The 9514-nt window shown below is 39.6% G+C and overlaps 1 protein-coding gene across 1 annotated transcript; it reads left to right on the plus strand.

Annotated features, from left to right (window-relative positions):
* Positions 1-1015: 1015 nt before the first annotated feature.
* On the plus strand, positions 1016-9514 carry LOC128371611 (histone deacetylase complex subunit SAP30L). The gene is made up of 4 exons (XM_053331967.1): positions 1016-1775; positions 4193-4315; positions 4776-4874; positions 6942-9514. The coding sequence occupies exons 1-4, from the start codon at positions 1590-1592 to the stop codon at positions 7068-7070; spliced, it is 537 nt and encodes a 178-aa protein (XP_053187942.1). The 5' UTR covers positions 1016-1589; the 3' UTR covers positions 7071-9514.

The raw sequence follows: 9514 nt of genomic DNA on the forward strand, positions 1-9514 counted from the left end.
TGCTGAGAGTAAGATAGCGCTTCAGTTGCCGTCTTTCAAGAGTGTATGCATGTGTTATGTGTGAGATAAAGTGTGTGTGTGTGTGTGTGTGTGTGTGTGTGTGTGTGTGTGTGTGTGTGTGTGTGTGTGTGTGTGTGTGTGTGTGTCTCATTTGGTTTTGCTAGCTTTTATTGTGTAAGGCACTTTGTGGTACATTTCATTGTATGAAAAGTGCTATAAATAAACTCTAGTTGATTGATTTACAAACACACCAGGGGGTATGCAATACAAATAAATAAATGTCTGGTAGAGCTTGCAGTGGTTACACGTTTTAACAGCTATCGTTTGCTATAAACTCTTACAAGTTTGGCTTTTTGTTTTCATTAAATAGAACTGAGAGCAGAGATCCCTGTTGCATTCACTGAGCTCAAACGTATTTTCCCAAAGTAATTTAAAGTGAAAGTAAATATCGGTAACAAGCCTACCACAGTTGTTTTGTGACCAGAATAAATGTGCCAGCGTTTTGTCTGAGCTCCACACAAACAGTAAAGCTTGCACCAATGGCTTTCTTAAGTTTCTGCAAATAATAATTAACCGGATAAAACCCGCGAAGCACTTTAAAGGTTAGTCAAGAAAACTCATGCGACAATAGCCGAACTTCTTCTCAAAAAATATCTTCGAGGAAATGTGAACCCATGCATGTGCTAAAAGTGTACCAACGGTGTTGACTGGTTGCTTTATTGTTTCTTTCCTAAGTCGGTCGTGAAAATACAAGTTCTCGGTTGCAGCTGTCAGGGTGAATGCCATTTCCCTTAAAAAAAAAAAAACTTTAAAAGACGCCACCTTTAACTCGAAAACATGACGCCGGGTGATCCAGGAAGGAAACCACCAGGTGATTGACGTGTCTGCCAGCCAATAGAATCACTATGTATGCACGCTAAACCCGCCTCCATGTCAAATTGACCAATCACCGTCTGGAACGGGAACTTCCGCTCAACAGCCGGAGCATGTCCATTGTACAAGCTGTTCCGAAAGTGTGCCGCGATTGTTGCGCTGCAGTCTGTTAAAGTGCGTGATTTCGTGAAAGCTGATCCGTTTTGTTTTTTGCTGTCTATCTAATTTTAGCTCCTAATCGTGTGAGACTGTTGTCATACGCGACTCTTACGGAATAGTAGCGACTAGGCTGTTAAAGGAGTGAGTATCACCGCAGGAATCTTCTCCTTTAGCGGCTGCATCAGCCTCTCTGCGTCCCTGTTAGCTCTCTGGAGCTAGCAAATTTTAGCTGCTGCCTGTTGTTGTTGTTGTTATTGTCGCGTGAATCTGATGGGGTTGTGCAGGAATATGCCTTTAACTCAAAGTCATAACAGCTCGGAATAAGTCGACAGAGTCAAAGATTAAACACCAGCAGGTTGTTAGCTCGCAAACTAGCCTCTTAACTTAGCCGAGCGAGCAAGCTAGCTACCCGGATTGTCTTTCACAAAAGGGCACCGCGTTGAACAACAAGACTTTGTTATCCGACATAACGCTGGCTTTTTTTTACTCATTTTATATATATATATATATTCTGTTGCTTGGGCTTTATACACGAGGAAGCATTACAACAGTGCAGAATGAATGGGTTCAGCACAGAGGAGGACAGCCACGACGGACCTCCGGCGCCGCCGTTTTACGGGCAGAGCTGCTGCCTGATCGAGGACGGTGAGCGCTGCGGCCGCTCCGCTGGAAACGCCTCCTTCAGCAAGAGGATTCAGAAGAGCATATCACAGAAGAAGCTCAAGCTGGACATTGACAAGAGTGTAAGTGAACGCTTTTTTAAAACACAGTGGTGTATGACGGATCAAAAGACAGTGATTGTGACTCCTCAGCTGTCAGCTAATGCTAAGTTAGTTAGCTTTCGATGACACGAACAAGCAAAAAGATTCCTAACTTCCTCCCTTATTGTTGTTGTTGTTGTTAATGTTGATATTAACATATTAAGGAAATAGTTGTCGTGTTTGTGATCATGTCTTATTCTTGCATCCCGATAAGTAGTTCGCTGTGTTGGCTGTTTGCAGGACAAGAACTTGCAGCTTTTCTCTCATTGCAACAGTTTCCTGCAAAAACACGCCTCCGCTACACTTCATAAAATGGCTGTTGCCAGGGAAGCTAGTTTACTGTGTTGCTCAACTCCTCAAACTGTAGTCCTCCTCACAAAGTGGTGGAAGAAGTATTTAAATCATTTTATTCACGTTAAAACTACAAATGCAAACAATGAAATCTGACATGTAAAATCCTACTTAAATTAAAAGTACACACGTATTATGAGGCTTACACTAAAAGTCGTGGTTTGAGCCCTCTGGCTTGATATATTTCTTTATACAAGTTCGCTAGTTTTGTTCAGTGGTTCCCAACCTAGGGCTGTGTCATCAGATAAACCTGGAGGGTCGTGAGATGATTAATGGAGGAGGAAAGAAACAAAAAGTTCTGATAGCCTACACAAAGCTGTTTTCACTTTCTTTTTTAAAACTTTTTTTCTAATTGTTGATTTTTGGTGAGATATTGGTGTTATTTTCCACCACTTCTCGTCACAAAGTGGCAGAAACAGAAGCAATTTAACAAATGCTGTTTTAGTTTCTATCTTTTTGTATTTTGTCGCACTTATTTTCCATTGCATGTTGTATTTTTAAATGTCGTACTTGTTTACAGTTCACAGTAGCCTTCTTATAGTGTCAGTACACCCTGTCAAACCACAATGAGAGAAACTTGTTGAGTGAGAGGGTTATTAGAAACTTATGCTGTGTCTCCAAGCTTGCAGCTGTTAGTGTTAGTTAGTTTGTGTTCATTTCATCTACTCTAGTGTTGTTTGGAAACATGCACCACTTAAGCACAATATACTAGGACAGCAACTAAAGAGGATTTTTTTTTATTGTTCATTAATCTTTTTATTACTTTCTTGATGAAATCACTGTTTGGTCTATCAACTGTGGAAAAAACAAAAAAAAACAAATTTCCCTTACAGTTTCCTAGAGCCTAAAGTGACTTCTTCAAACTTTGTGTTGATTGTCAGACCCACAACATACATTGAAAATAAAAGTAGCTTTAGGGTGGTGCCTGTATTTATTCTTTAGCGTTAGAGTTAGACTTTTATACAAATACACATACATTCTAACAAGCAAACACACACATAACAATACAAGACATTAACAACAGTATAAAAATACTTTGTTTAGTGAAAGAAACGTGTCAAAATCTAGTTGTGTTACCTTTTTTATTCATTTCATAGGGTGCATATCCCAAAATAAAATAAAATCTTCTCTATTCAATTTACCATAAACACAACAGAACCCGAGAGCAGGCTACAATTCCTACCGTGTGTAACTCTGCTGTGTCCCTTCACCTGACGAGCACCTTAAAGCAACAGGATGTGATGACAATGCACTCAGAGAGGGGGTCACCGCGGGGCTGCAGTAAGCCTCTCAGCACTCTGTCTTCATTGTCTCCAGGACCTTTTATCTGTTTGGTGAAAAGCACTGTATGTGTGTGTGTGTGTGTGTGTGTGTGTGTGTGTGTGTGTGTGTATGTATGTGTCTAGCGACATGAGAAGTGCTGCCTGAGGAGCGACCTGACTACTCTTTACTGTGTGCTGTGCTCTTCTGCTCTTTGCCCACAGTTTTTTTTTCAGTGTTTTCCAGGCTTACAGTGACTCGTGATAAGTCACATGTAGGGAACATGGCCCAGACGAATGACATGCACTCGAGTTCACTAGAGGACAAATTTCATGCTGCATTGTTAAGGCATTCAGCTGTGGCAGCACATACAGTAAACAGCAAGCATCGGATGCTCGGTTATTGACGTACAGACAGTTCAAAGTTGGTGTTCAATGCTTTCTCTGATCCAAAACAATCTGTCTGTTGATGATGTCCTGTGTTTTGATCAGATACTTCCTGTTTTCAAATCGTAGCGTTACCGGTTTCACAAGTTATTTTTGCAAACCTCTTTTATTATTACTGCTGTAAAGACGACAATAAACACTGCTGCGTTTGAATTTGATCTGAACACTGCTGCTGAGTTTGTTTTGTTTGATTTTTATATGAAAAATGTCTGAAAATAGGCGTTTATATTCCTCCAAGTAGCAGTGTAGTGAGTATAGAAAAAAATCCCTGCAAGATGGCTAAACTAAATCTATTTTGCACACAGTAGACTATTCCTTTAATGTTCTTTAATATCTTTGCAGGTGCGACACCTCTACATCTGCGACTTCCACAAGAACTTCATCCAGAGCGTCCGCAATAAGAGGAAGAGGAAGACCAGTGACGATGGAGGAGAGTCTCCGGATCATGACGTGGAGGTGCCCGAGGTAAGGGATTTAACGTCTCTTTACACGTAACTTTTATTTCCAAAAAAAGATATTGCTCACAGTGTTGAACATAGATATCAAGCAAGAAGTCCTTCCAGTTACTTTGCAGAGGAACACAGAAACCACCAGCCAAAACGAATAAAACTACTGAATTATGATACGGCATATTATTCAATTTAAAAGAAGAGAGTAAAGTTGAGGAAAAATAACAAATTAGTCCATGTTTTGTTTAAATGTTTTTTAATCTGGACTATGAGACATGTGAAACTTTATCATATTCTCTTTGAGGAGACATTTATATTATCCTGTATTTAGCCACAGAGATCACTTTCCATGAAGTTTAGTTTTCTTTAAAAGCTGAAAAAGAGACCGAAGCAGCTGTGGGAGTCTTTTAGTTGCAGTATGTCCACGACTCTCATTATTGAGCTAACTGCATCTCTGCCTCTGTTTGTGTTTTCAGGTTGACCTTTTCCAGCTGCAAGTGAACACGTTGAGACGCTACAAGCGGCACTACAAGCTGCAGACCAGACCTGGCCTCAACAAGGCCCAGCTGGCAGAGGTAACACACTGATAACAACATGTTTGTGGAAGTGACATGTACTTTTAGGAGAATTAGAAAATGTATTCTTATAGATATTTCGTTACTTCTTAACTTCAAATCATTCCTATATAAACATTGAAGCAGCACTCTGGGAGAAACTGAAAGTCACTTTATTCTCCTACTCTTTACTCCTCCATAGTTGATGTTGAGTTATGTTGAAGGCCATGGAGTCTGCCTCATTAGGTGTTCTTGGCCTCTTTCTTCTCAACCACGGACTCTATATCACTCATTTACTGTGATATACGTAGTGTTGCAGGTCCTATTCCACAGTAATTGGTCATGGAGAGATTGTTAGACTAATTTGCCAAATCGACAGGTGGACTTCATGCAGCTGGTTTGGCCCTCATCCTTACAAATACCTCCTGTATGTAGCGTTCTCAGCCTGCCTGTGTTTGGGACAGGGGGTCGGGGGGGCAGTGGGGGATCAGATGTGAACAGTGGGAGTGACTGAAACTGGGCTGTAAGTTGAATGTTTCCCCAGGCTTTTAGTCAGGTTCAAGCCCTCCTATTAATGAGCTTCCCACATCATTAATAAAGCACCAGTCAACAGTCCACAACCAGTCACAGCTGTCCCAGTGTTCAGCCCCGTTAGGAGATCCAGTGGCTGCGTAGTAGAGCAGTGTGAGATGAGGTTTGTTCTGCAAATGATTGATTTACTGATCTAAACTGCCTTAAATTTGGCTTCATTTGATGGTTAAATGTCCTCCAAATATTTAACTTTTTCTCAGTCATCTTATGGACAGCAATATTGACTTTTAATTGTCTTTTTGGCTACTTTTTTTTTTAAAAACTGGACAAAATTCAAGAAAAAATCCAACATAACACACTTGAAGGAGTCATTATAAGATAAATTATTTTGTATGAATTTCTGTTATCTGACAAAAGACTTGAGATCATTTTGAGATACTTTCAGCACAGCCACAGTAGAAGTTCAGTGAAGTGTAACCCTGTCTGCACAAATACAGCCAGCCAGCCATCCTCCTTAATTTGCATTTATGTAATGGCAAGCGATATGTACTGTATATGTGCTACTACATAATCAGTAAAGTAGCACCACATACTTGGTATACAGATTACCAAGAAAGGACTCGAAAAAAAGAAAAGGAGCCGTAGTTGGTGTTAAGACAAGAGATTTGCCTATCAAAAAGATGTACTGAAACAAAATGAAAATTACTCAGTGGCAAATGTGATAATAAATAAAAGTTTAAATTATTTATCAAGTAGAGACACTAATCATATTTCAGGGTGCAGACTCAAATGTGGATTGCTGCTGTCCAAATACAGATGAAGTGAGATCATATTGAGATGTTTTCAGTGCATATGTAGGACAAGAGTGCTACTTTACATTCGTTTTTCACATTTAGTCCAAACCAGCTTTCTGTTATTCATACATCAAACACTGTGAGCAGTTTGGGATTCAGTGAGAGTTGGGTATTTTCCGGAACTTGAAATATGAGGTGCCTATTTATAGCATTAAATACGGTACAGTTTAAAACTGACAGCTTTACCAACATTTTCAGTTATTTATCTGTTACCTTGGTACCATAATAAACTGGAACACCTTCTTCCTCTGGCTGCAGATTAGTGATGCTGTGTGATCACATCTTGACACTCCTGCGACTTCCACACAATAATACGATTCCTCGAGGAAGCGTCTTTCCATTTGTTGAGCTATTGTCACGCTTCACTTGACACAACTTGAGTTCCACTGAGAGTGTATTTATTTATCACCACACACTCCGATTTGTTTTCCACTTCATCTTGCCCTTAGTATTTTCTACTGCTTCACATATATGAACTAAAACAGTGTGTTTCAGGCTCTGGAAGATCTACTGCTCTGTGTTTGTCATTGTGTTTGCACAATTTCAAATGTGGGCCTTATCGATATTTGAGCAGGAGTCAGCTGGGATTGGCAGCCACCCAGTCACTTGTTTGTTCTTGCTTTAAATACCAGAACCACAAAGGGTCTGGACATAAATATGGGAGATGTGTATTCAGTTTTTGTCCTTTCCCCCTTTTCTATAGACGGTGAGTCGTCACTTCAGAAATATTCCGGTAAACGAGAAGGAAACACTGACCTACTTTATTTACATGGTGAAGAGCAGCAAGAGCCGCTTGGACCAGAAAGGAGACGGCGGCAAACCACTGGACTAAACTTCCCAACAACCACCACGGCAGTAGCTACAACAGAATACCACAATAATCCACAATCACAGTGACAAAACAGCACCATCTACAGCAACAGCAACCAGAAGCAGCTCCTCCCGCAACCCCGTCACCGTCCCGCTCCTCTGCAACACCAGAACCTACACTCTGGTTGTCCTCGGAAGGATACCGAACGGAAAAATCGGTGAGAATTCAGGTTGGGACGAGTTTACTCAGTCGCTGAGCATGTAGTCACAATCTTCTTCTTCCTGTCCTCCACAACAAAGCCAGGTCCCGAAAGACTGTCAAGGACCAGGACTCACTCCGCAGGGTTTTTACGTCGTCATGCTGTAAACGTAACTGTTGATATGTACAAAAAAGAACAGCGTACTTGGTTAAATGCAATGTACAATATAGCTGCCTTAAGAGTAAAAACAACTTTTTTGGTAATTTTGTTTTTTCTTTGCCGAGTTGACTGTTAACATGTTCACCGCGGGGAATGCATGTGCCAAACTGGTAATGAATGCTGAGTGAGTTTTCTTTTTTTTTCCTTTGCTTCTGTTATGAATGAATGAATTGGAAAGGGGGCGCTGCCTTTGCTGACGTCTCGTTTGTCAGCACTCTTTGACAAGCTCAGTTTTCTCCTTTTTTAAAAACTAAAAGTGGCACAAAATTCCCATATACATATATATCTATATATAGAGAGGGAGAGAGGAAGAAATCCAAATTCTCAGTAATTCTCGCCCCGTCGCCCCTTTTCCAGCTGGATGTGATGCATGTAAAAGAGTGGTGGTGGTGAATGATGTAGCATTTGGCTATGAAGCACACTTTCCCTTCTTGCTTGCTGTTTTATGTACACACAAACACACACATACAGATTTATTTTCTCATTGCATTGCAGGTGTTGGTAGCTACTTTCATTTTTGTTTTTCTTTGTAATCCTTTTTCTTTAGTTCAGCCTTAACAAGTTGTATAAAGTTGTGTCTGTTTATGATTTTTAGATTTCTCTTTTTTTTCTTTTTTTTTTCTTGTGTGTGTCTGTGTGATAGAGGGGTGTAAGAGTAATTATTAGTGTTACATTTTAATATTTAAGAGCAGTGTTTATCGTGGACAACATCTCAACTCTTTTGATTTGATACTTACGACACCTTTTCAACTTTAGTGAAAGTTGGCTAATGAAGTCTTAGAGAAGTTTTACATTTGTATGCCCAATTTAAATAATCCAGCTACTTCACATACGTCCCCAGAATGTCATTAAATCTGACATCAATCTCAAATTGGCACCAAAAGTGGCATCACAGCACAGCTGGGTTTGTTTTGTTTGCGTTCTCTTTTTTTCACACAGATTGAGTTCACCTTCACTCTTTAAAGATGCAGTGTGTAGAATTTAGTGGCATCTGTGGAGTAATATTCATCAAGTATGTTTTTAATGAGTGTATAATCTCCTAAAAATAAAAATGATTGTGTTCATTAGCTTAAAATGCCCTTTTTATCCACATAACTCCCAGTGTTGTACCGCCAAGTTTCTACAGTAGCCCAGAGTGGACAACCAAATACCGGCTGTAGTTCTCCAACCAGTTTAGGAAAGGAGGGGGAAGAGTATTCAGTTGATTCAATCTACAACCTCACCACTAGATGTCACTAAATCCCACAAACTGCACCTTTTTAAATTATTTACATTTGTTTGTAAATATTGAAGTGCAGTGATTTCCTTTTGTCATTTATTAATTGATCTGTAATTAAGAGTGATTTACGGTCTAATCAGTGAAATGTGTGAATTGACTGCAACTCCCATAGCCCAAGGTGAAGTCCACTAACAACTTATTTTATCTGACTAATGGTTTTCAGTTTACTGTGATGTGAAACCGAGAAAACAGAAGTGAAGATATCTCTTTGATTGGGTCTTTTTTATATTTCAGTGTTAAGCCACGAGCTGTAGCCCTTTGTTTTGACAGGTAGCCACCAGCAACCGCTCTTACTTATGAAACATGTAATATGATTAATCCAACACTGCTGAAAAATGTACACGTTTATTTAAATTCTTAATGCACTGCCAGGAAAAACTGTTGGTTTTCAAAACCATGCTCCTCTTCAACTCCAACTCTGTGTTTTTGTTTTTTTTTATGGTGGTGACTACATAGATTGTAGGTTGCACACAGTTTGGGGTTTTTGTTGGGATGTTTTTGTTTTTAATCTCTGCATCTTCTTTCACACGCTGTATTTAAGTTTGTCCGCCACACTGAGTTTGTCTTGACAGGGTTTTTTTTTTCTTTATATTGTCTGACATATTTTCAGTTTTGCTTGTAGGTTTCTTAGTGTCATGTAGATAACACCCATCTTTATTAACACATAGGCCATGCCACATTAACCTAATTGTTGCATTAGAAAATACATATTTAAATATGGCTGCTTATTGCTCCTAATAAGAATAAAAATAATAATAAATGTATTGT

The sequence above is a fragment of the Scomber japonicus genome, chromosome 13 (assembly GCF_027409825.1).
Source record: "Scomber japonicus isolate fScoJap1 chromosome 13, fScoJap1.pri, whole genome shotgun sequence".
Classification (NCBI taxonomy): domain Eukaryota; kingdom Metazoa; phylum Chordata; class Actinopteri; order Scombriformes; family Scombridae; genus Scomber; species Scomber japonicus.

Bases quoted from the DNA above. Each gene is read 5' to 3' on its own strand.
- LOC128371611 (XM_053331967.1), top strand. From the start codon at position 1,590: ATGAATGGGTTCAGCACAGAGGAGGACAGCCACGACGGACCTCCGGCG. The intron at 1,776-4,192 runs GTAAGTGAACGC...ATATCTTTGCAG, and splicing joins AGCTGGACATTGACAAGAGT to GTGCGACACCTCTACATCTG. The intron at 4,316-4,775 runs GTAAGGGATTTA...TTGTGTTTTCAG, and splicing joins ATGACGTGGAGGTGCCCGAG to GTTGACCTTTTCCAGCTGCA.